Raw genomic sequence first — 27230 nt, forward strand, 5'->3', positions numbered from 1 at the left:
CTTACGGTTGAGGTTTTCTCCATACCCCCAAGCAAACCAAAGAACCAAGGACACAAAGACCTTTTCTCTACTTGTACTTTTGCATTAGAACCAGTCAGGGTGGGTGGTTGTGCCAGAAAGTTCTAGTACAATTTTCCCCTAGCCAAAAAAGTACTTATTACTGATGGATAAGTGTGATTCACCAGTCAAGATAGAGTGCACATGGAATTCTGGCTCCCGGTCCAATAACCTTTCCATTAATTTATCCTGCTTCCCTTGTTCCTTGAACCAAGGTACATGGGAAATTTCAATACCTAAGCAACAAAGCTGAAGACAAAATAGATAAGGATGCTAAGTTTAAAATATTATTTAAAAGGTCAATTATACGATGAAAAGCATATGCCAAGGGAGCCTAACATCTATCTAAGGAGTGGTGAGGGGACCAAGTACTCCATATAGTTAAGTTATAGTTATGGTTTAGGAGATGATAGATGGGAAATCAACCCACAGATTCCACAGGACTTATACAGAACAGGGTTCCATTAAAAAAAAAAAAAAACAACCCACAAGACAGATGTCTCATCCATTCATTTTCAAATTGTCAAACTGGGATCACATAAACAGCACATTTCTCATTTTTATTTCAACATTTAAGATATTCACAGATGGAGTATTATATTCAGGGACATCTCCATGGCAGACAGTACCAAAGCATACAGACATTCCACAATGGTTGACAAACTGATTTTAGTTACCAGATTATACATTTGTAATTTGTGAATTTGCACCCCCTAGAGATAGCATTCTTATCATATTTTATCCAAACAATTTTTTTAGTTCTGAGTGTTTTGCTGGCCTCATTTCCATTAGAAGAAATACCTGAAAAGGAGTACAAGGTACAGGCATACACAAATTGCATTTACATTTTCCATTGATGATTTTCCACCCTATTTGGCATGTTTATCAGATATAAATCATACTGTACACATCAATGATAAACTATTAGACCAGTGTGAACCATAACCTATACCATGTAGTATATTCAGTCAATAGTTTAAACATTTTATTCTGATTTTATTTTGTATCACCAAATTCTAAATGTGGTTTCTGAGTTGTCAATCTACCACATTGATTTACCCAACTCTTTATTCTTTTGAACACTGGATTTTATTAATATTGTATAGCATTAATTTTTATGTGTTATATGTCAAATGCTCAAACCACCAAAGCACAATACACAACTGTCGAGGCACAATACTGCCTAAAAACTCAGTAAAACTGACAATGTGCATTAGTCACCAGCAACCTGTTTTTAGAGCTATTTCAAACACTTCCAGACTGCAAGGAATACTTCAGAAAACCGCTCACAATTTTACAAACCTCTTACATTTTGGAATAAGGTTACAAAGATATTTCTCTTTCTTCATTAGTATAAATATCCTTCAAACTTTTATATAAATACACTTTCATGGATTACAGAGCACTTTCCTTACAACCAGAAATGAACTATTATCATCTCCATTTTACAGGAGAGAAAACTGATAGACAAAGAGGTGACTTGCTCATGGTCAGTGTCAAAGCCCAAAACTGAACCCAGATTATAGGATCAAAGCTTTAGAAGGATTTCATAGTCATCATCTAGTTCAAGCCCCTCAATCTTGCAGATGAGAAAACTAATTCCACATCTAGCACTTTCTCCATTACAGGCTACTGCTTCTATTTAAAAAAAAAAAAAAAGGCTGAACATGATAGCATCTTTAAGAGCTGACATAGTAGGTGGTTTTCTCTAAAAGGCATTTTGTACTTATAAACCATAAAAGGATAATGCATCAGGGAATTTTTTGTTGCATTAATAATAGGTTCACACACTGGAGCAATAGTGCAATTTACTGAGGCCTAAATGTCAATACATCAGTTCTTTAAGTATCATACTTACTTACAGGGCCAAATTTTACTTGTCAGGAGATTTTACTTTGAAGAATATTTAATAAGGTAATGTTTCCCTTTAACTTGTCCCAACACCCTAACCCACACAAATGATAATAAAATTAACTATGTATTGAATACTTGGTTGGGTGTATTTGATGTATTAACAGATATCAAGTTATTACTAATATCAATGCAACTACTTGTATGTATAAGTATTTTAACAAGTGCTCAACTCTTAAATTACTGATAGATTTCAGCACCATCTTCACAATAGCAAAATATATTAATGTCTTAGCTTACAAATCCATTTAAAGCTTTGAAATACACCATCTCATTATTCCCTACCAACCAAACAAGTCTTTAGCTTTAACAACTCACTCTTGTTAGTCAGAAAGGAACAATTCTTTTAAATCTTATTTCAGATAAGTTAATAGGGTTAAATGCTTCCCTCCAAAAATTGGGCAAAATTTCCATCTAAGATGAATACAATTTGAATGTTTTGGTCTATTTCATAGGTAATATATAATTTCCTCATTCCCCCAAAGTATGTACTTAATCAAAATGTAACGCAAGGTACTATAAGAATTCGTCTAAAAAGTACAAAATCTTACTTTAAAAGAGTAATTGTTTATTGGCCAGATATTCTTTAAATTAAGCTCTTGACTAAGCTCTTCAATCTATTTTATAAAATGCTTTCTGGACTGCAAACCAAATGAATACACTTAATGGGGGGGGGGGGTGGCGCAGGGTCCTAGGCATTTGCAGAGAACCAATGAAACAATGTCAAATATCTAAGCCGGCTGATGGTGGCAGCCATTCAGGGTTTGCTACCAAATCCAAATCTACTTTATCAACAAGAATTTGTTCTTAAAACAATATATGTGAGTAAATCATGATAACATCGTTATACAAATTGATCTTAAAGTGCCACCACAGTAAAAGAATTTCATTTTTCATTGTCCTACCTGAATGTATTTTCTATCCTAAAAACATGACCAAGTTTGGATCATTCAAAATATAAGTATTTTTATCCCTAGTGGCCTTCAATCTAAAGCTAGATGACCATTAGTCTCCCCTTTTTTTCTAACTACTCATTTACATTTCCCTTTAACACACACAAGATTTTTCACAAGAATTGCATGGTTTCACACACACCCCTATCAATGCCCTCTTCAGATCTTAGAACTATTGTGTCCATTATCAAAGTGTTTGTGCATTTCCTATTGCACCATTGCTGTGCCTCCCTCTTCAGACACAAAAGGAGCTAAAAGCTAAGTGTAGGTCAATCAAACCCACTTAGGTGCATGTTGGCACTTAAGTGCATGGCCAAAACAGTATCATTCCCAACAAATTAATGTGGGAGAAATCCTAGAAAACAAGTATCAGCCTATTCTTAGAAAAGTTTACTATCATAATATAGCAACATGGCTATGTGTGATTATTTCTCTGATGACAAAGCTTACATACTATCGTACTCTCAGATGACAAAGTCTATATACTATCCATACTCTCTGTATCTAAAATAAAGTTAGGACCAGTAAACTTTCTGGATTTTTATTAAATCCTAGTCTGAGGTAATTTAACAATAATATCTGATTTTACAGACATCATCCTAAAATCTGTAAACATCATTTAAAAGTAAAGGCAAATTAAGATTTTTCATACGATTTTCTGCAGATTAAACAAGGTGGCTTGGCAACTACACAAAACTATGGGATAATTAACATACTTTCTTAGAGTACATATAAGCAATGTTCAATTTTAAGTATAAAGCACTATTTATTACAGTAAAATTAATTCTAAGGCTTCCATATACAGTGTTTAAAATTGACAATCAGTACCTTAATGAGTCATACCTTAGTATTTCAATACTACCAAAGTCTCTAAAAACTAATATTATATCAATTAAGGGAAAGAAGTGAAATTAAGTTTCAAAAAGTCAAGCCACTCTTAGGAAAAGATGAAAGAAATAAAGGGGGAGAGAAGTAAAATTATGACAGCTGAAAAAAAATTAAGTCAAATCAGTTTTGGATATTTGGATATTTTGAAGAAAAAAGATAAGCTCTAGCTTTCATAAATCAAATGTTTATTGTTAAATTCAATATTATTCAATGCCTCCTTAACATTAGTTGAGCTGAAACTAAAAGATCTACAAATTGTTAATATTGGCCTTACCGGTAACCAACACCTCTGATCAAAAAAGGCCACGACAGTTAGATTTTATTACTTGATTTTATTTTACACCAGGTGGTGGATGCAAAGCATTTCCTTTTTAATAAAGTATAGACAATTAGCTTCACTCAGAATACACTTTTAATGCACATTTAAAAAAAAGGTTTCATCTTACAAATTGTTTTGCAATCCAAATATACAATAGCCTGGAAAACAAATAGTTTAGAAAACAAAAGCCAATGTAAAAAGACTGATTAAACAACTAAAACAGTACAGGTTTCATATGGCTCTGATTTTACAGTTTTCTTACTGCATCATCAATATCAGAAATCTGTTCCTTCAGCTGGCTCCACTGTTCTGGATTTAAAGAAATACCTAAAACACGTTAAAAAAAATAGTTAAAATTTCTTTTCAGTGCAGATCTTTATAAATGAAATTTTATAACAAACATCACAATTTAAATTTTAAATTAAAAAAACAACTTTATTATTGCTATGTAGTACTCCACAAAGCCTTCTCTGGCCAGGCCAAACAGAGCATAATTGCTCTTACACACCAGCTCTACTTTGATGACTAGAATATCTTTCAATTTTTAAAAACATTCCTGTGCAATCCTGATAAGAAATCAGAGCAAATAATAATATGCAGCTATAGCACAGTCATCAGGAAATTAGCAAACCAAACAGGCATGCACAAATTTGCTGAGTAACAACCAAATCCAGTACCAAGCAAAGTTTTCTCCAAAGGTCCCTAGGAACCTGGGTGAATCATTTAGTTTTAGTTTAGTTAGCCCCTACAGTACCGGCCTCAGACCAGAACTCTTTGGACATCTCTGATGAAGCTTACTTCAGGCAGGGAGACCAGAAAGTGCAGGACACATTAAGTTGTATTTCTGAAAACTATATGACACAGTAAATAGTCACATTTCGCTAAGTTCTGAAGGCTACAAAACTTAGCAGTACAAATGAAGGGCCGGTAATCACCCTAGACAGATGGTAAGGAAAATAAACTTCATTTTTACTATCATATCTCCAGAAGTAGGGTAAGCCAATAAAAATATATGGTACACTAGCAAATTATCATATTTTCTATTAACTATCACCATGGATACAATTAACTATTAGAGCTATACATTTTCACCTTGTCTAAATTTGGATCAAGGCAAGTACATCTGTTTCCATCTTACTCTCCAAACCTCCAATGCTTAATGCATTAATTCTATGAGTAAATAAGTGAAGAAAAAAATGAATTCTTAAGACTTCTGTATACAGAGCAGAAATAACAAAACTGTGAAATGCATTAGGGAACTAGGGAAAGACTATTTAAACTATTCAAATAGTTTAACATTTGTAGCAACAAAAATTTTGACGGTAACATGTCAAACTGACTACTTGTGAAAGAAGAAAATGGAAAGAAGGCAAATGAGAACCAATGTTCAAGAGTTGATCTGAACAAAGAATTAAAGAGGAGGTGATAGATGTTATAGAAGAAGCAATACAGTTTAACAATACAGCATATGAGAGTGAAATTTTATATAAGGAGAGAAGACAGCAAGTGGAATGCTCCAAATGACAGGGAAGTGGGGTATATTGAGAAAATAAGCAGGATTCTGCCTCGAGCTAATATTTTGAGGCAGTCCAAATGGTTGTCCATATGTTCATGTGGCTGCTTTGTCAAGGTTCTCTAATTATCTGATATGTGCTACTTCTAGAAGAGAATAACTTTTACTTTGGATTCAGCAACTAACTCACCAAACACTACTGCTTTCATAACTTCTCTCTAATCACTCCTTATCAAGACCTTCATCCCCTTTCCAACATGTTATGGTTAAGTTCTCCCCAACTCCTGTCCTTGCCCCTCTTCTTTTCTTTGGCATTCTCTTCCCTATGTAAACTCACATGCTTAACTTCAAGAAAGCATTCTATGCAGGTAAATCTCAAATTTAAATCTCCAGCCTGCACTTCCCTTCTAATCTCCAGCCCTACCTCTCTACCTGCCTATACATAGGCACTACCTGGATGTCATTACCACTGATACTTCTACATCACTGTCCAAAACTAAGCTTATCTTCATCCCTAAACTTGTCCTTTCTAATCATTTCTCTCTTCGGCACAGCCACTTAGGGTCTCAATCTGAAGCCATGTGGTCATTCTTGACTCTCCCTCTTATTCATCTCTCCTATCCAACCAAAATGAGTCATTTCAATTCTATCTATAAAAGTCTCATAACTATCCGTACTTTTTAATTTCCTTTGCCGCCACATCATTCTTCAATACAAACCACTTGGGCCATTGTAATGGCCTCCTAATAAGAGTTTACTAATTCAATTCTTCCTCCTTCTAACTTTCAAGAACATATACACAAGGGTGGCTAGGAGTAACAGAATAAAGTTAATTTCATCATTCTTAGGATCTCATAAGTGAAAGTACTCTTTCCACTAATAATTCACAATTCCTCCATGCCTCAGTGGATAGTTTTATGAGTTTCTGTGCCCAAAAAATGCAACCACTTTGTAACCAACTTTCTGGTGACAGACTTGATGACCAAAGCCTGAAGCCTTTCCAGTATGGTAGTACACAACAGACCCCAATGGTATAGCCTAAAAGAAGTTAAGGTATATGGAAGGAGGCTTCAGAATAGGATTTTTTCTATCCTACACTAATATAAGTGCATAAAGATATTTAGTTAATTTTCATATTAATGATAAAGTTAGTCATTAGGTTTTAGGCAAATTCTAGAGGCAAGAACCCTTTATATTGTGTACTATATATTCTTTAGATACATTTAAATATGCAGTTATCTTTCAAAGAAGAAAAAGCCAACTCACCTTTTCTACCAGGTTTCATTTCACCTTCTTGATCCATCCAATATTCTCTAATATCAATTAGGACTTTTCCTTTAAAGTCCCGAACACTGACATATCTCATTTTTCCAATCTGCAAATAAAATAAGGTTGTAAAAGATTTTTATAGATATTTATTTGCACAGTGAATTGTGTACAGACTTAAACCACGTTAACCACTGAATATTTCACTAAAACTACCTGGTTCTATTATTTGGTTATGAAAAACTTCATTTGACTATTGTTCTCAATAAAGTCAAAGTGTTTACATAATAAAATTCAATAAAATTTATTTTTTTAATTTTCCAAACATTTTCAAAAATAGCTAGGTTAATAGATTCGGAAAAGGAAGCTTATCTTGTTTTTTTTAAAAATAAATCCTTATTGATATCTCATTTCCTACATCATAATTATCCCCAGTGTCCTCCCCAAATCCCTCTCAGAAAGTCACCCCACATAACAAGTAGTATTTAAAAAAAAAAAAAGGCACAATTTGACTGATACATGGAAAAAGTTCAAAAACACGTACAATGTTAACATCTGTGAACCTCCCACCTCCACAAAGGAATAGGTTGTGGGAATCCCCTCATGTATCTTCATTCCAGTCAGATTTGATCTTTATCCTTTGTTTTCTTGGCTCTGCTTATTTCATTCTGCACCAGTTCATATAGAACTTCCTATGCTTCTCTGTATTTATCCACATATTTCTAATGGCACAGTAATATTCTACTAGATTCATTATACCACAATATGATCAGCCATTCCCTAAAATCAATGGGCATCAACTTTGTTTCCAATTCTTTGCTATCATAAAAAATTCTGCTATAAATAACTTGGAGTATATGGGGTCTTTCTTCTCATTAATGGTTTCCTTAAACTATAAGCCCAGTAATGGAGTTTCTGATTAATTTGGATATAGACATTTTAATCACTTTATTTCTATAATTTCAAATTACTTTCCAAAATGGTTATACCATTTCACACATCCATTATCAATGGATTAGTGTGCCTATCATTCCACAACAACTTCAACATTGACCATTGACATTTTTTGTCATCTTTGACAAAGTGTAAAGTGTGAAATGAAAGAGTTGGTTTGGATTTTCATTTCTCTTGTGATTTTGAGTATTCTTTCATGTGGTTGTGACTGCTTTGCAATTCTTCTTTTGAGAACTGTTCATATCCTTCTGACTACTTACCTACTGGGAAATAGCTACTATTCATATATGCATGTGTATATATATATATATATATATGTATGTATACAATAAGTTTGTTAGTTATATATACATATTTATCAATTGTTTATATATGTTTAATATCAAACCTTTATCAAAGAGATTACACAGATTTTTTTTTCCCATTCAATCACTTCCTTTCTTATTTTAGGTGCATTAATTTTGTCTATGTAGGATCTTTTCAGATTGATATAAACAAAGTTATCTATTTTATATTTTATAATTGCCTCTCTTGCTTGGTTAAGAATACATCTCCTGTTTTTCCTTTTTACTCTGATTCTTCTCTTATAATATGACTAATGCAGAAATATGTTTAATGTTTTATATATATAACCTATATCAGATTACCAGCTGTCTAGGGGAGGGGGGAGGGAGGGAGAAAAATCTGAAATTGGAAATCTTATCTAAATAAATGTTGAAAACTAAAATAAATAAATAAATTAAGATTTTTAAAAAAGAATACATCAGGGCAGCTAGGTGGCGCAGTGGATAGAGCATCAGCCCTGGAGTCAGGAGTACCTGAGTTCAAATCCGGCCTCAGACACTTAATACTTAACTAGCTGTGTGACCCTGGGCAAGTCACTTAACCCCAACTGCCTCACTAAAAAAAAAAAAAAAAAAGAATACATCTCCTGAGGCAGCTAGGTGACACAGTAGATAAAGCACCGGCCCTGAATTCAGGAGGACCTGAGTTCATATCTGCCCTCAGACACTGCCTGACCAGCCATGTGACCGTGAGCAAGTCACTTAACCTTCATTGCCCCGACCCCCCCGCCCCCAAATACATCTCCTACACATAGCTTTGAGAGGCATATGATCTGTTTCTTAACTTTTTTATTGTATGATTTAAAAAAAAATGGGGGGGGGGCAGGGCAATGAGGGTTTAGTGACTGGCCCAGGGTCACACAGCTGGTAAGCGTCAAGTGTCTGAGGCCAGATTTGAACTCAGGTCCTCCTGAATCCAGGGCCAGTGCTTTATCTACTGCGCCACCTAGCTGCCCCTTATTGTATGATTTTTAATATTAGGGTCACATATCCATTAAGTGTAAGGTATTGGTCTAAACCTAATTTCTACCTGACTGTTTTCTAGTTTTCCCATCAATTTTTATCAATTAAAGATTTTTTCCTAAGTAATTTATGTTTTCCACTTTATCAAACAGTAGGTTATTGAGTTCCATTGTTTCTGATTCTCCCTTTTCTAGTATGTTCCAATGATCTATCAAAAATTTTAACCAATACCAGATGATTTTAATGACTAATGCTTTAGAATGGTTTAAGGTCTAGAAATGCTATTCCCCCTTCATCCCAAATGCTTTTCATCATTTCCTTCAATACGCTAGATCTTTCATTAATGAATTTTTATTACTTTATTAAGTCCTATAAAATATCCCCTTGGAAATTTGACTGGTATAGGAAACTATCATCTTTGAAAGAAAACCCTTTAGAATTCAAGCTACAAGGATATTTATTCCCATCAGACACTAAGTGATACAATGCACAAATTTAATGCTTTTTGTTTATCCAAATGCTAGTTCCAGAAGAGAGAGACAGCAATCAACAAACATTAAGGAACAATGTTAGTGACTAGGGATACCAAAACAAAAATAAAAGTCTCTTCCCTCAAGCAAATTACTTCCTATAGGAAAAGACCATATATACAACTTATAAAATATAATTATTACAAATTACATAAAAGGAATTGTATTTATAGTAACTGGGATGAAGAGAGTATTCACTACTGGAGGTAGGAGAATCAGAAAAGGTTTCTCGTAAGACTGCTTCTACTGACTTTTGAAGACAACTAGGGAGATTCTAAGAGGTAGTAGAGAGTATAGGTAAACAGAGCCAGTGTGAATTCATGAAAATAGAAAATGAGAATGTCACGTATGAGGAACAAAAAAGCCAGTATGACTGGACCAGAGTGCACAAAGAGGTTACTAAGGGTTTTAAATGCATTGGAGCAAAAGAAAGGTTTTCTTTTTAGACATCTTTTTACAGTTCTGATGATCACTACCACCTGTTTGGGGAGGAAATACAAATTTAAATGGATTACTAAAGTGATTAAGATAAAAGATAATTTATAGATACTACCATTTCTTGCAAAATGGAAGGTGGCATATGAAGAACAGAAATTAATGTGTTAAACAAGGACTAAAGTAATGGTTCATAAAATAGGCTGAAAAATTTGGAACCATGCCCAAAAGGCTATAAAACTGTGTATACCCTTTGACCCAGCAATACCACTAGGTTTGTATCCCAAAGAGATCATAAAAAAGGAAAAAGGTCCCACCTGTACAAAAATATTTACAGCTGCTCTTTTTGTGGTAGCAAAGAATTGGAAATTGAGGGGATGCCCATCAACTGGGGAATAACTGAACAAGTTGTGGTATATGAATGTAATGGAATACTATTGTGCTATAAGAAATAAGCAGATGGATTTCAGAAAAACCTGGAAAGACTTACATGAATTGATTCAGACTGAAATGAGCAGAACCAAGAGAACATTGTACACAGTATCAAAACATTGTATGATGATCAACTGTTATATAGACTTAACTCTTCTCAGCAATAGTGATCCAAGACAATGCCAAGACTCATGGTGGAAAATGCTCTCCATATTCAGAAAAAGAACTATGGAGTCTGAGTGCATATCAAAGCATTCTATTTTCACTTTTGTTGTTGCTTTTTGGTTATTGTTCTTGTTTATTCTTGAGGGTTTTTTTCCCTTTTGTTCTGATTCCTCTCTTACCACATGACTGATGTGGAAATATGTTTAACATTATTCTAATGTCTATATGAAATTGCGTGCTGGCCTCGGGAGGTGGAAGGGAAGGGAAAGTGGGAGAAAAATCTGGAACTCAAAAAAACATCTTTACATGTAATTGGGGGGAAAAAATTCAAATAAAATAGACTGGGGGGTGGCTAGGTGGCGCAATGGATAGAGCACTGGGCCTAGGGTGAGGAAGAATCATCTTCCTGAGTTCAAATCCCACCTCAGACACTTACTAGCTGTGTGACCCTGGGCAAGTCATTTAACCTCAGTTTCCTCATTTGCAAAATGAGCTGGAGAAGGAAATGGCAAACCATTCTAGTATATTTGCCAAGAAACTCACAAAGAGTTAGACATGACTAAAAAAATGACTGAACAACATATGGTCTAATGGTTTTCATTACTTTCTTCAATTTAAGTCTGAATTTTGCAATACAGAAGTCATGAGCCAAGCCATAGACAGCTCCAGGTCTTGTTTTAACTGTATAGAGCTTCACCTTTGGCTGCAAATATATATATATATAAAATCAATCTGATTTCTTTATTGACCACCTGGTGATGTCCATGTGTAGAATTGCCTTTTGGGTTGTTAAAAAAAGAGTGCTTGTTATAACCAGCAAGTTATCTTGACAAAATTCTATTAGTGTCTGCCCTAATTCATTTTATACTCCAAGGCCAAACAAGTCTGTTATTCCAACTATCTTTTGATTCCTTCTTTAGCATCCCAATCTCCTATGATGAATGTAACATCTTTTTTGGTGTTATTTCTAGATGATGTAGCTCTTCATAAAGCTAATCAATCTTGGCCTCTTTGGCATCAGTAGTTGGAGCATAGATTTGTATTACTATGATGTTGAACAGTGTGATTTGGATTCAAACAGATAACATTTGATCATTATTAGACATAACATATTTACTTAAAAACAGAAGTAATGGATCAATAGAGTTTATTCTGAATGACAGAGATAGTATTCCTATTTCACAGCTTAGACATTATTTTATGAGTTACTATGGTAAAAGAAATTATCTGGCGGCAATCTTCTAGCAACAGGCCTTTCCAAAATTAATCAGAAGGGGTCCTCACACAGCAAACTGCAGCCCAACCTGTATCCAAGCCTTTCCCAGCTTGCTTGCTACTTTCCAGATGTGTTATACTCCAGTGGCACAACCTTCAGAAAGCAAAGATCTGTGCCACAGATCATATTAGAATTATATTCAAAAATTCCCATCTATGTAACAATCTAACAAGAATGTTTTTCTTGCAGTAAAGCACCTATACAGGAATATCTTCCCAAGGAATCTGAAACATGTCTAAAATAGAACTTAAAACCTTTCTGATCAAACCCTCCTCTCTTCCAAACCACTCCATTTCTGTTACTACAATCTTTCTGTCATCTTCAATTCAGCATTTTCCATATCCCTAAAATACCTAATCAGCTGCCAAGTTTTATCATTTCTCCCTCCACAACAACTCTCCCTTTCACCCTCTTCTTCTCACCCAAAGGGCCAGACATTTATCACCTGCCATGCTTGTCAAATTTACATGTTAACACAAAGCTGGAAGAAATAACTAACACTGGACAAGGGAGTCAGGATTTTAAAATATATTGCCTATATAACCTATATCAGATTACCTGATGTCTACGGGAGAGGGGAAGGAAGAAAAAAATTGAAATTGGAAATCTTATAAAAACGAATGTTGAGGGGGCGGCTAGGTGGCGCAGTGGATAGAGCACCGGTCCTGGAATCAGGAGTACCTGAGTTCAAATCCGGCCTCGGACACTTAACACTTACTAGCTGTGTGACCCTGGGCAAGTCACTTAACCCCAATTGCCTCACTAAAAAAAAAAAAAAAAAAAAACACGAATGTTGAAAACTATCTCTACATGTAACTGGAAAATAATAAAATACTTCTATTCAAAGCCAGCTAGGTGGCGCAGTGGATAGAGCACCAGCCCTGGAGTCAGGAGTACCTGAGTTGAAATCCAGCCTCAGACACTTAACACTTACTAGCTGTGTGACCCTTGCCAAGTCACTTAACCCCAATTACACACACACACACACACACACACACAAGCAAGAACATTGGCTTAAAACTAATAAAATAAAAATAGGAATAAATGTCAAGTCTTAGACTTGGGTATCAAATATCAACTTCACTTGTACAGGATAGGAAAAACATGGTAACATTTTTTCTGAAAAAGATGTAGGTTTTAGTGGACTACAAACTCAATGTGAATGAGCAATGTGATGTGTTGATCAAAAAAAGTAAAATTAAAATCTTGATCTGTACATATGAAGAGATTCCTTTAAGAATAAGATGGGTGCATTAGATAATTGCTGATGCCCCTTTCAACTCTAAACTGTTACCAGATGACCTTTAAGGTCCTTTCCAGCTCTAAATCTACAACCCTGTTATCCTAAAATGAGATCTCATCACTCAACTAAAACTGTTCTCTCCAAAATTACCAATTATTTTTTTTTTTTTTGCGGGGCAATGGGGGTTAAGTGACTTGCCCAGGGTCACACAGCTAGTAAGTGTCAAGGGTCTGAGGCCAGATTTGAACTCAGGTTCTCCTGAATCCAGGACCAGTGCCCTATCCACTGCACCACCTAGCTGCCCCCCAATTATTTCTTAATCATCTAATCAGATGATCTTTTAGTCCTAGTTCTTCTGGACCTATCTGCTGTGTAATTTAAGAATCTGACACTGCTGACCACCCTCTCTTCCCAGAAAGTCTCTACTCTTCTGGGTTTTCGTGACATGACTCTTGCCTGGTTCTGCTCCTATTTCTCTCCTTCTCAATCTCTTTTGCTGGCTCTTTGTGTACATGACGTCTCCTAACAGTGGGCACTCTTCTGTCCAAGAACCTCCTCTCTTCTCCCTCTACATCCTCTTGTTAACCTCGCAGGCTTACATGGGTTTAGCTATCCTCTCTATGCAGATGATTCCCAAATCTATATAAGCAGCCCCAGTGTTTCTCATGTACCACAGACCAATATCAACAATATCCTTAGGGCAGCTAGGTGGCGCAGTGGGTAAAGCACTGGCCCTGGATTCAGGAGGACCTGAGTTCAAATTCAGTCTAGACACTTAACACTTACTAGCTGTGTGACCCTGGACAAGTCATTTAACCCTCACTGCCCCACAAAAACAAAAGAAAACAATATCCTTTAGGATATTTCAAAACGGATATCCTATGGTCATCTTAATAACTCAAGATGTCCAAAACTGAATCCATTATCTTTCCCCCTCCAAACTCTCTTCTCTTCCAAACTTCTCTACTTCTTCTGTTGAAGGCACCATCCTTTTAGTCTTCCAGGTTCAAAACTTCAGTATTATCCTGGACTCCTCACTCTCCCTCACCATTACCAAATCCTGTGATTTCTAACTTCCCATTTCTTACATATGGCCCCCTTTCTCTCCATTCACACAACTACTACCTCAATTCAGGCCCTTATCAATTCTTGCTTAGATTGTTGTAATCGCTCTGCCTCAAGTCTCTCCCTGCTTCAATTTCTACTACATGCCCCTGCCAAAGTAATTTTCCTTAAGCACAGATCTGATCACGTGACTCTCCAATTCAAATATCCCCAATGGCTTCCTAGGATAAAATGTAAATTTCTTTAACTTTTAAAACTTTTAAAAACCTGACCACCAACCTATCTTTCCAGACTCACTGGACATTTCTCCCCTTTCTGTACTCTGTGACCCATCAGACTGGTCTTCTTCCTGTTCCTCATGCACAGCACTTTGTCTTGTATCTCTACACCTTTGCACTGGCCAGTCCCCCATGCCTGGAATGCACTCCCTCCTTACCTCACCTCAGGTTCCCTATCTTTCTTGAAGATGCTGCTCAGGCACCACCTTTTACATCAAGTTTTTCCTGATATTTCCAACTGCTAGAGCCCTCTTTCCAAAACTATTTGTATTTATTAATTTTATATTTATGATGAATATATTTTATATGTACTACTTATCTCCTCCATTAGAATAGAGGCTCTTTGCAAGTAAGGACTATTTCATTCTTTATACTTGTATTCCCAGTACCTAAAATAGTGCCTGATACATAGTAGGTGCAAAAATAAGTATTTGACATCGACTAATAAGTACTAGAGTACTTTTTTTACATTTACTAAACAAATGTCAAGGAGAGAGCTCTGATACTATCATTTCAACAGTAGAATGGAAAAAAATCTGACTAACATCATGTATTTCAACTGTCAGAACCATGAGTGAATGTACCCTCATCCCCCACCTTTCCAAATGCCTTTACTCCATACTCTTTTACACCCACTCTGGCAAATATCTATGTACAGATTAGATTAGCAACAAGGAAGAATTACTTTTATTCTAAATTGCATATAAATATTACACAATCTCACAAAACACATTTCTAAACTTCAGGTCTATCAGGTAATCTTAGGTATGTTATTTTACCTTTTGCTTTGTTCATAGGCTGAAAAGATGGGAAAAATATGAAAAGTCTATCCCCCCCACACACATTAAAAAAAAGAAGGGCAAACTAGTTACTTATTATCTCTAAACAACTTTGATCAGCTCAGAGACATCACTAATAACTGACTTCAGCTTCACAAAGAGACCCTAAATACTCATAGGATCTATTTACTTGTCCCTAGAGACAGAATTCTAAACCATTAGAGGGGGATTTTCTTTTTTACAAGACTGCTTCAGTGAATTAAATCCTATAATAACCTTTGACTAACATTAATTGTACTTTAAGAAACTTTACAGTCATAAAGTCCTTATTTGTACCTAAGAGAAAATCTCCCTTGTTGTAATTTAAGATTATTGTCACTTGATTTATTCCCCCAGAACAGACCTTTTTCAGGGGTTGAGGGAATCCTTAAATTTTCTTCCAGGACAACAAAACTGCTCTGAATGATTAATGACTTCCTTTTTTTGCCAAATATAATCATCTTTTATGAATCCTTATTTCTCTCAACCTTTGGAAAGGTACCCTCAACACTTGGAGCGAACTAAATTAAAAATCTCACTTTAATACTAAACTAAAACTAGTATTAGTTGTATAAGCATGTAATCACTTGATATCCCTGAAGCTAAATAAATAGTCTCATGTATAAAATGACAATTGTAATTAATCTCTAGTCCTTATTTCACAGAACATTTATGAAGATCAAATATGACAACATACATAAAGTGCTCTGGAAACCTTACATAAAGGTCATCCATTATATTATTTCTAACACACCTAATATCTACCTCTTGAAACGCACATTCTTTTAGTCCTATGATACATTACCCTCCATATTTTCTTCCCTCTTAACCTATGTCTTCTTTGCTCTTTTACCTTCTAGCTACTGGCTCTAAGGTTTTATAGAAGCCTCAATACATACCCTCTAACATTTCTCTGTCTATATTCACTTCTTCAAAAAGCACATCCAATTTTAGGGTTCCTACTTTCACCTATGATTCCTAAAATCTACATTTCCAGCCACAACTTCTCATTTATTCTAGTACAAAATGCCTTCTTGTACACTCTAAGAAATGAAGACTATAAAAAATTCAAAGAAACCTGGGAACACAGAAGAACAAAAACAAGTACACCTGATGATCACGATAATTTAAAAGAAAACAACACTTAAAAAATGAGAATTCTAATCTATTGCCTTTAAGATTCCTTCCTTCTAGATGGATCAATCAAATATTTATTAAGCACCTACTAGGGATTCAACCACAAAAGAATAAAATAATCTCTATTCTTAAGGAGTTTACAATTTAACAAGGACAACAAGTGCTTATATAAGGACAAACAAAATATAAAGAGAATAAATATAAAGTAGAAAAATAAACTGTAGTTTGGAAGGGAGGACATGGCACTTGAGGGTATCAGGAAAAGCTTTATGTAGAAGATAATGCTTGAGTTGTGTTTTAAAGGAACAGAGAGGATTCTATGAAGAAGCTAAAGAAATAATAGTTTCTAAGCGTGGGGGAATAGCCAATGGAAAAGAATACTGTGAAGAAAAAACCAAGGGAAGGCCTATTTGATTGGATCTCAAAAATTCAGGGAGAGGGAATAACATAATAGAACTGGGAAAATAATCAGGGGTAGGGTGTTAAAAGCTAAAAAGAAAGTGTTGGAGAAGCTGTGGGAAAATTAGAACACTAATGCATTGTTGCTGGAGTTGTGAACTGATCCAACCATTCTGGAGAGCAATTTGCAACTATGTCCAAAAGGCACAACCACTAGGCCCATATCCCAAAGAGGTCATAAAAAAGGGAAAAGAATCCACATGTACAAAAATATTTATAGCAGCTCTCTTTATTGTGACAAAGAATTGGAAATCAAGGGAATGCCCTTCAATTGGAGAATGACTGAACAAGTTGTAGTATACGAATGTAATGGAATACTATTGTGCTGTAAGAAATGATGAGCAGGCAGATTTCAGAAAAACCTGGAAAGACTAATGCTGAGTGAAGTGTGCAGAACCAGGAGAACATTGTACACAGCAACAGCAACATTGTGGGATGATCAACTGTGGTAAACTTAACTTTTCTCAGCAATACAATGATCCAAGACAATTCCAAAGGGTTCATATTGGAAAATGCTCTCCACATAAAAAAAAAAGAACTGTGGAATCTAGATGCAGATTGAACCATACTATTTCTACTTTTTTTTGTCTTTTTGTCTTTTTTGAGGTTTTTCCTTTTTGTTCTGATTCTTCTTTCACAGCATGACTAATGCATAAAGGCTTAATGTGATTGTATACATATAACCTATATCAGATTGCTTTCTGTTTTGGGAAAGGAGGGAGAAAAATTTGGAACTCAAAATCTTATAAAAACAAACACTGAAATTATCTTTACATGTAACTGGAAAATAATAAAACACTTTAAAAAAAAACAACAAAAATAAAGCTAGAGAAATTTATCATAAGAGGCAATAGGGAGCCAATGAAGTTTGGTGAATATGGGAGTAACACAGTCAGATAAGTACTGTATGGGCATAGTGATGGGGAATACAAAATAGGTAGATACAAGATACATTTATGGCAGAAGGATATGGCATTCTAAGTGATCATTTTATCTAGCTATCATCTTGTCCCCCAACTCCAAGGAACAAACCATCCTATACACTAATGCCAGATTGCTCTTCCTAAAACAGCTTTCAACAAATCACTTCCCTGCTTAAGACTATTAAAAAACTCCCTATTGCTTATCAAAACAAGATCAAACTCTAGCATTCAGGGCCTACTGATGGGAGTATAACTTTGCCTAGGCATATGTTTCATACTAATCTATACTAATCCCTATCAGAATCAGGAAGGCCTCCTTATCATCTCCTTCATAAATTCATTCCTACTTCTGTCTTTGATTATTCAATTATGCCTGTTAAAATGGAGTCTTTTTGCTAATTAATAGTTTATCTATCCTTTAGAGCTCAGCTCAAGACTCACTTTCTTCAAAGACAAATGTCAGTCCACGATCTATCACTTTTAATTTCTATAACATTTCTATTGTGGGAATTGCTATCTAGCTGTTCCACAAATTGATTTTTTAAATCTGGCAATATACATACAATTTCAGGCACAATATTCCAGCTATTACCCTATGCTAATTCTCAGTATTCTCCAAACAATTATTTCACTTGAAAGAATAATTAAATGTTACATCCTTTCAATTAAAACAATGATGACTATACAAGAAAGTCATCAGAAAACAAATTTACTACAGAACCAAATTTATTACAGAGTAGTAAATACCAGTCAGAATTCAAAACCCAGTGCCATCACTCCAAATCAAATGTCCTTAAACTTCCCCTTTATTTCACGATCTTTAGCACGAAAACATATTAAGAATTATTCCAATTCTAAGAATTCAACTTTACCTGAAACATATGATCATCTCGGCTGCTGCTTTGCTTGGATGAAGCTGGTGCTTTAGAACTTTCTCCTGTCTTTTGCTTCTTTATGGGTTTTTCTGGAATTGCTTGCTTTTTCCTCTTTGCCTTAAAATTAAAATGTTAAGTAAGGTCAAAGTATGCAAACAGAAAATATATTTTCAAGTTTAGCATGATTCCACAGCTGATAAAACCACAAAGAACCAAAATCCAAGTGTGGGGCACTGTTTTCAAAGGAGGAACCTCATTTATTCATTAGAAACTTGGTCTTCGATCTATACATACAGTAAAAATGAGTACTAGGATTTTTTCCAATTTAAATGTAATACTTATACTTTTTTCTTTAAGATCACTGTCATTTTCAAACAACTTCCTGTGAGAATAAGACCCCTCCCTTACCACAAATAAGTACAAATCAAACAAAAGCAATCAGCAGGTTGGTCCACTGGCCAACTGTGACATTATACCAGTTCCATTGAGAGGTAGGAGACATTCATCAATAGTCCTTTGAAGTCGCTCTATTGGCAATACAGTTTGTTCTTTCTCTTTTTTTTTTGCAGGGCAATGAGGGTTAAGTGAATTGTCCAGGTTCACACAGCTAGTAAGTATCTGAGGCTGGATTTGAACTCAGGCCCTCCTGAATCCAGGACTGGTGCTTTATCCACTGCGCCATCTAGCTGCCCCAATACAGTTTGAATAAACACTAAAACCATGCCTGGAATTTGTGACCCATTAAGTTATGTTATTAAATTGTTTATTATTTATTTAGAGCAAACCACACAGGTATATAGTAAATAAACTAATGAGGAGGGACAATTTAGAAAATTCCTACCATATAGTGAATAAAACAAAATAAAGAAATATTTTGTGCTGGGCTCTTAAGGTTAACATCTTGGACTAGTATAGTGTATAAATACAGTAATATTGTGGAAATCATCAAAATAATGATGGCATTTTTCAATGTTATATTAAAAGTTTTCTAAATAGTCATGTTCTGAAAATTACCCAAACAGCCTTAATAGTATTTAACTAAAGGCCTACCCCAAATCAGTAGAGGGCAGTCATGACCCTTTACTGAAAAAAAAAATTACCTTTTTTATGGGGGAATGCCAGAGACACCAGACCAATAAAATTTCACCAGAACTAGAAATTCCTACCCAGAGAACAACTTCTACCAATAGGAATGACAACTGATCTGTGACCTACAGTCTTAGAGCACTGTATGCACTATATTCAGAGCATTTAGCACTGAAATATTATATAACCACTAAGTGTCAGAGAAATTAGACTTAAATACATAAAATTGTTTTCTTCACCTGTATCCACTAAACCTGTATCCATAAACCATGTCTCTCAATATATGAATAAAATTATTATATTTGGCATTTTGCTGGATATGATGAAAAAACTAAAAGACTAAAAAACTAAAGAAAACTGAAAAAGGAAAACAAAAAACTAAAAAGCTTCAGTGAAGCACAATCATGATTAGTAGTACCATTTAGAGATCTAAAAAAAATTAATTAAAAATTATGGGGCAGCTAGGTGGCGCAGTGGATAAAGCACTGGCCCTGGATTCAGGAGTACCTGAGTTCAAATCCAGCCTCAGACACTTGACACTTACTAGCTGTGTGACCCTGGGCAAGTCACTTAACCCCCATTGCCCTGCCAAAAAAAATAAATAAATAAAACAATTAAAATTTAAATTAGCTCATCATATAGAAACCTGTTAATGGGTAAAATAAAATCAAGAGTTTTCCTCTTTATTCCATCTTCTTGAATATAAAAACTTTGTTTAAGCATTGAGGGTAAAAAGATCTCTTAATATCTTTTTAAGGCTCTAAATAACTAAATACAGCTTATCCAAAATTCTTCCACTTTTCATTTAACAAACATAGATGCAATGGATGAAAAAAAAAAGTGAAAGTCAAAACACATAAGTCTACATATTTCATGAGCTTACAGGTTACCACAAACAAGTTCAGTCAGGTTACCTTTGTTGGAAATAAAATGCTTTCAGAAGAAATTGGCAACTAAGAAAATTCCAATCAGATATCTAATATAAGTTTGAAAAAACTTATTATTTTGTCAGGAATACAAAGGTTATTGTGTTCCTTGAGAAACCTGGTAGTTATCTCAACAAATAAAGAGTATGGTTACTGGAAAACTTGACCTATTCCATCATATTTGCTTACAAATAAAAAGTTCCATTCAAACTACACACAATGCAAAGTGTAGCAAATATAAAATTCAGTTAAATGTTATAGGAAAGATTAGCATAATAATGTTAAACAACAGTTTGGGAGTGGTAGTTAGGACTATCAAATTAGCCACAGGGTACAAAGAGTTCAAGGCTGTCTTGGTCTCATTACTGAATATAGGGCAAAATGGCAGAAAAGATAGAATGCTAAACTTAAAGAGTAAGGAAGACCTGGGTGCTAATCAACCTCTGCCACTTACTAGCTCTGTGAGAGTAGATAACTGACTTAAACTCTCTATGCATCAGGCAGTTCACTAAGAATTCTACTAAATTATAGAAAATAAAGGCAGTGATCTGTTCCCAAACCAATGAAATCACAGACCTTTGGTATACATACTGATATATCCTAACATTCTCTATAGCAAAGGAAAATTATTTCCTAAGATTTAGAACCAGGGCAAATAGTGGTTTTGCCCCACTCTTATTCCATTTTCCAATAGAGATATCCTTTAGTGTCATAGATTTGTGGTCAGAGGAAGACCCTGGTTCAAATCTTAGCTCTCCCACATCCTAACTTTTGTGGGGTTTTTTAATACGTCACTCGCTCATCTGTAAACTAGTGTTAAGGGCTAAAATTCTAGCTAAACTGTCTAAAATATCTAATGAGTGGTCGCCAATAAATTATAAGCTTTAGCAAGAGTTAGACTTTTAAGCATTTATTAAGAAGAATAAGAATTTGGTAAAGAGAGAGAAAGGCCTAGATTCCTATCTATTAAAGGGAGAGCACATTTCTAGCTCCGCTCTCCACCAGAGTCCAAAGGAAAAAAAGTGAGAGCGAGTGCCAGTCTCTTCCTTCCTCCTCCCATTAGCCCCCATCACTTCCTGACGCCAAAGAAAAGACTCCTGGTCTTGCCCTCAAAGACCTTCACTTCATGGGCAGAACTCTTCTACAGTAAGTCTCCAGCAGGTGGCGTCATTCCAATCGTTACAACTAGAGAACTATATGATCTTTACAATCACTTCTAATTCTGAAATCCTACAATTCTTAGTGCAAAAGAAGAAATATACCACACCACTTCTAGACAGATAAAACACCATAAACATTATGCAAATGAACTGTTTCAAATGATCACCTTTTTGTCAACTTCGCTGTCAGAATCACTCCCAGATGAGCTTGAAGAAACAAGTTCCTTTGATTTGGGCATCCTAGAAAGAAAATATACTGTAAGAATGTCTTATAAGTGAATTTTAAAATATTCTAATCATTTTAACTTTATTTCAAGCTGTAGAAGAGCCACAAGTCAAATTCTACTACAAATAACTATATTATGTCTACTACAAATAACTATTGATAGAGTGCTATAATACATTGCTAGAAATCACACTTCCGGTCTGTGTAAACTAAACAAAGAATAGCAATAAATTACCAACAGAAAAAAAGTATCCTGAACCCAAGGGGAACAAAGAGGGGAAAAATGAAATACAAACACCTAAATTTTTCTCCATGCTCCTGGATTTTTTTGAGCTTATTATTCAACTTAATTTAACAAATGTTAAACATTTGTTGTGAGATTAAAAATAAATTAAGACAAGGCCCCTGCCCTATTGGGAGATTGGGGAGGGAGATACATACACATAAAATTCATTACTGTGGTATAATGGAGAGTGCCAGATTTAGAGTCAAAGGAGCTGAGTTCAAATATTGGTTTTGCTACTAACCACCGTGGGCAAGTCACTATCTGGGACCCTCAACCTTAACAAGTCCCTCTCAGCTCTAAATCTATCATCCTATTATACATATTAAAGAGTTACAAAATAAAATGCTATGATAAGTACAAATGGAATAGTCTTAATATCAGGGAAAACTTCATAAAGTTGCATTTGGAACATTTAAAATAGGGAAAACAGTACAAAATTATGTTGAAAAATAGAGTGGACATCAAATTTAAGGGTGCGTTGAATGCCAAAGAAACCTAGACTCAATAAGCAATTCAAGGAACCACATAGCCTAAGAATAACAAAGTTTAGAAGATGGATTAGAGAAAAGAGAAGAAAAGCAGCAAAACCTGTAGGAGGTTTCTGTAATTGTCCAATGGGCTTAAATAAGGGCTTTGTAGTAAGATGGTAGTAGGGAAGATAGAGATTATGGGGAGGAAAGGAGTGAGGTGTTTAAAAGAACTGTGGGTTACTCAATTGGGCTCTGCTGTCCTACTTCCCACTAGGAAAGCAAAGAGCACACACACAATAAGTTATTTGTTAAGGAGAGATATAAGGATCAGAGAGAAAGCATTTGAAATTCAGGATTATTCACTGTATAATTATTTTAATCAACAAATATTGAGTGCCTACTATGTGCAAAATGGTCTTATAATATAAGACTGGCATGATTGCTGCTTTCAAGGAAATTATCAGGAGAGCAAAAAGGGGAAGAAAGCATATGGTGGGGAGAGATGACAAGTACACAAAGAACTACAACAAAAGAAGAATGTGATAAGTACCACAGAATACAGAGATGGTTACAGTGTAAAGCTATAGCTAACTGGCAAGGTGTGTAGAGCAATGCTAGCCCAGAAGTCAGAAAGACATGAGTTCAAAATCTCACCTCAGACACTTAACTAGCTATGTGACTCTCTAGTTGTCATTTAACCTGCATTTTCCTGTTTCCTCATCTGTAAAATGGGGACAATAATAACACCCATCTCTCAGCATTGTGAGGACAAAATTAGATATTTGTAAAGCACTTTGCAAATCTTTAAGTGCTATATAAATGCTAGCTTTTTAAAAAAGTAATCCCAGATTTGAAACTAACCTATTATGTGACCATTAAATAAGTCATTTCATCTCTGTCGGAGTCCAGTACATAGTTAACACTTGTTGATTGAAGAATGACAGCTAGAGGCCTTCTCCCCTTCTCTTGGAGCAATAAGGGTTAAGTGACTTGCCCAGGGTCACACAACTAGTAAGTGTGAAGTGTCAGAGTTCAGATTTGAACTCAGGTCCTCCTGAATCCAGGGCCGGTGCTTTATCCACTAAACAACTTAGCTGCCCCCTAACATTTTCTTCAACTCAAAGTGCGATAGGAACAAAGTGAGGAGAAATTATATACCATTGGGCAAGATCTCTTGAAACGCCTTATGAAGTAGGTGGCACTAGAGGTTCTGAATGTGTAAAATAGAGCCAGCACAGGCACAGTAAAGAGGAACAAAAGAGAAGGGAGATGAACTGAGTTAAGTCACTGTTGTGTGCCAGGCACTGTGCTAAACACTTTACAAGTAGAATCTCATTTGAACTTCACAACCACCCTGGGAGGTAGGTGCTATTATCCCCATTCTATAAATGAGGAAGCTGAGACTTAACCAGGGTCACAAAACTAATGCCTAAGGCTGGATTTGAATTTCGGTTTTTCGGACTCCAGGCCTAGCACTCTGAAATGTGCATGGCATCAGGAAGATGGGGGAAGGGGGGGCGGGGCGGGTATTTCTATTTGAATTGAGCCTCCTTTTCATGTAAGGTAGCAATAGGGAAATAAAGTTGATCCTACCCAGAGCATGGAGGTCGTGGAAAGCAAAGCTGAAGGCAATGGTGAACCATTAAAGCATTCTGAGCAAGAGTAATATGACTCTACTAACTTTTATATGCAGCTATATTTGTCACAACATTTCACATCAGTTTTAGTATCACATTCTTTATTTTCACATAGCATTAAGACAAAGCATTGTCTAGTAATCAACGTAACCTGTCACTTTTCTTTTCATACCTGGTGCTAACCCTGTACTAATTACAGGTTTTCACAATTCACAAAGTTATAAGTAATCAGTTCCTAAGACTATAATAAACCAGAACAATTACCTAACTACATTACACCCACTTCAAAATATTCCTACCCTTTGAAAACACTTCCTCTTGCCCTGACACTTCAAATTCTAATGCAGGATAGCCTTACTGGTACAAACCAAACTGGGTACTTTAGGAGTTCTACTTTTTTTCCCCCTTTCTAGAAAATCAAAGTAATGAAAACATCTTCAATTTTTTCCTCGTCAATCATTAGCAATCAGCTGCATATAGTTGAAAATGCATGAGAACTATGCTTCAATATGTTCCATATTAGGTCAAGGTAAAAATAAAAAAGTGGGCCATCCTATACTGGCAGCTTACTCCAAAAGTACATGCCATACTCTCAAAATAGTTCTGTCTATTTCAACTTAAAATCTTGAAGGTGAGGAGTAAAAAGGCAGGACACTAGAATTGTTCATATTCACCTACTTTAAGTGGTCAAACTCTTAAAACACACTATTTACCACCGCCCTGAATCAGTTGTCAACAGACTGGCTTCAAATTTCTACCCTAGAAGCCAGTACTCAGCAAGGAGGAAAAATGATGAATTAAACATAAGCCATTCTGATTCTTTTAACTACCAAAGCATAATCTCACCCAACTCCTTTGGAAAATACTTACTAATCATCACCACAAGTATTATCTCAAAACAGCAGTACAGATTTCATCTAGATTAAGAACTAGCTAAATAGTAAAGAAAGCAAACTCAAAATAACGAAAGTATTAACACAAAACCAGTTCAATTTACACTCATTCTGTCAAGACAGAATTTCTCAAAGAAACTAAGCTCCTTTTTAAAAATTTTCCTTAACGGTATCTACCCAACCTAAGACCTACCTAATTTAAGCAGGAGAAGAAGGTTGTCCTGGATAGGTTATACAAAGCAAGCAACGTGAAGAAAGGTGTCTTGTCTTTCAGGATGTATGGGGGCGGGCGAGAGGGAGTGAAGGGAGAAGAAAACTGAGGAGGAAGATGATGATAAATAAGGAAAACCAGCACAAGAAGGAAAAGAATCAAACAAGAAAAGGAGAAGAGAAATTGCAGACCGACGGAAGGTTAGGAAGGGCGACTTGGGGAGGAGAGGCGCGGTGCATCGAGCAGCTGCAAAGGGGCTCTAGCGGGGGACACTCGGGGTGGACGGGGCACGGCCGAGGGAATGTGGTGGTGGGAGGAGGAGGAGGAGGAGGAGGAGGAGGGGGGGGGCGGCCCAACAGGGTGGGATGGCTGGAGAGGAACGAAGGAGACTCTGTGTGTGGTAAGGGGAGGGACTTGCTCCAAGCGCCATTTTCTCCCTCTCTCCTCAATGCGTTTCCTTTCCCTGCCCCCCCCCGCCCAAGGCCAAGGCCAGCACCCCTCCCCCTCCCATCTCTAGGACCCCCACCCCCACCCCCCCGGCTCCAGCCCAGGCCGAGGCCGCGGTGCGAACCAAGGGCAGACGGAGGGAGCCCCGTGCTAGCCCGCGCCTCCCGCGCCGCCGCATTGTCCCTGCTCGGGGCAGAGCGCGCTGCAGCCCCAGCCCCGGCCCCTGCCCCCGGCCCGCGCCCCTTTCACTGCCGCCCTCGGGCCTGAGATTTCTTTCTAAGAGCCCCGCGCGGAGTCGGCAGCGGGGCCCGCCCCCGGAGGCGCCTACAGCGGCAGCCGCCACCGCCGCCGCCGCCTCCTAGTCCTCGGCCGCCCAGGGGGCACGAGGAGCGAGGGCGCGGGGTCCGCCTCCCTCGGGTGGGAGCCGCGAGGAGGTAAGGGACTCCGCCATTTCCCGCCCCGAGGCCCGAAGCGGTCGCTCAGCCCACAGCACGTACGGGCTCAGAGGGCGCCGAGCTCCCCCGGCCTTAGATGGGGCCCCGGCGCGGCGCGATCCGCGGAGGGAAGGGGAGGGAAGGGGAGGTAAGGGCAGGGCAGCAGGCGCCGGCCTCGATGACTTACGCTCCGTTCCTGCGGCCGCACACTCTGCTGGTAGCTCGGGAGTGACAGAGAGCCGGAAATGACGAGTGAAAAGAGTTGCCCCGCCCCTCCTCCCCTGGGGGGGGTGGGGAGAGGGATGTGTTAGGTATGGGGGCGTGTCGTCTCGAACGAACTCGAGGCCCTTTTCCAGGTGTTTAAAGGGACCGCGTCCTTTCTTGCAAGAAGGAAGGAGGAAAAGAGGTTGTACAGAGACAAGGAAGTTTTACCCCCAGAAGGGCAAGATAATGGTGTTTTATCCCACTACCCTCACTCCTGGCCAGGCTTCTTGCAAAGGACTGTGTTCCCCCCAAACCTAAGTGAATAACACCTCTGACACCGAAAGCAGAAAAATTATTTCTTTCAATAAATATTTATTGAGAACCTATCATAGAAAAAGACAGCTTGCAAGAGAGAACAAAGTGCTAAAACTGATAGGGTACCTGGG

General features: G+C 36.8%; 1 protein-coding gene across 3 annotated transcripts; it reads right to left on the reverse strand.

Moving 5' to 3' along the window:
- Positions 1 to 591: 591 nt before the first annotated feature.
- On the reverse strand, positions 592 to 26861 carry SUB1 (SUB1 regulator of transcription). Of its 3 annotated transcripts, none has more exons than XM_043970157.1 (5): positions 26768 to 26861; positions 22144 to 22216; positions 18802 to 18921; positions 6908 to 7016; positions 592 to 4455 (listed from the first exon to the last, which is right to left on the reverse strand). In XM_043970157.1, the coding sequence occupies exons 2-5, from the start codon at positions 22213 to 22215 to the stop codon at positions 4376 to 4378; spliced, it is 381 nt and encodes a 126-aa protein (XP_043826092.1). In that variant the 5' UTR covers position 22216; positions 26768 to 26861; the 3' UTR covers positions 592 to 4375. The 3 variants fall into 3 exon arrangements, with proteins under 3 accessions (XP_043826092.1, XP_043826110.1, XP_043826101.1); XM_043970175.1 differs by lacking the exon at positions 26768 to 26861 and adding an exon at positions 26644 to 26689; XM_043970166.1 differs by lacking the exon at positions 26768 to 26861 and adding an exon at positions 25682 to 25789.
- Between the last annotated feature and the right edge of the window lie 369 nt (positions 26862 to 27230).

Source organism: Dromiciops gliroides, chromosome 1 (genome assembly GCF_019393635.1).
Source record: "Dromiciops gliroides isolate mDroGli1 chromosome 1, mDroGli1.pri, whole genome shotgun sequence".
Classification (NCBI taxonomy): domain Eukaryota; kingdom Metazoa; phylum Chordata; class Mammalia; order Microbiotheria; family Microbiotheriidae; genus Dromiciops; species Dromiciops gliroides.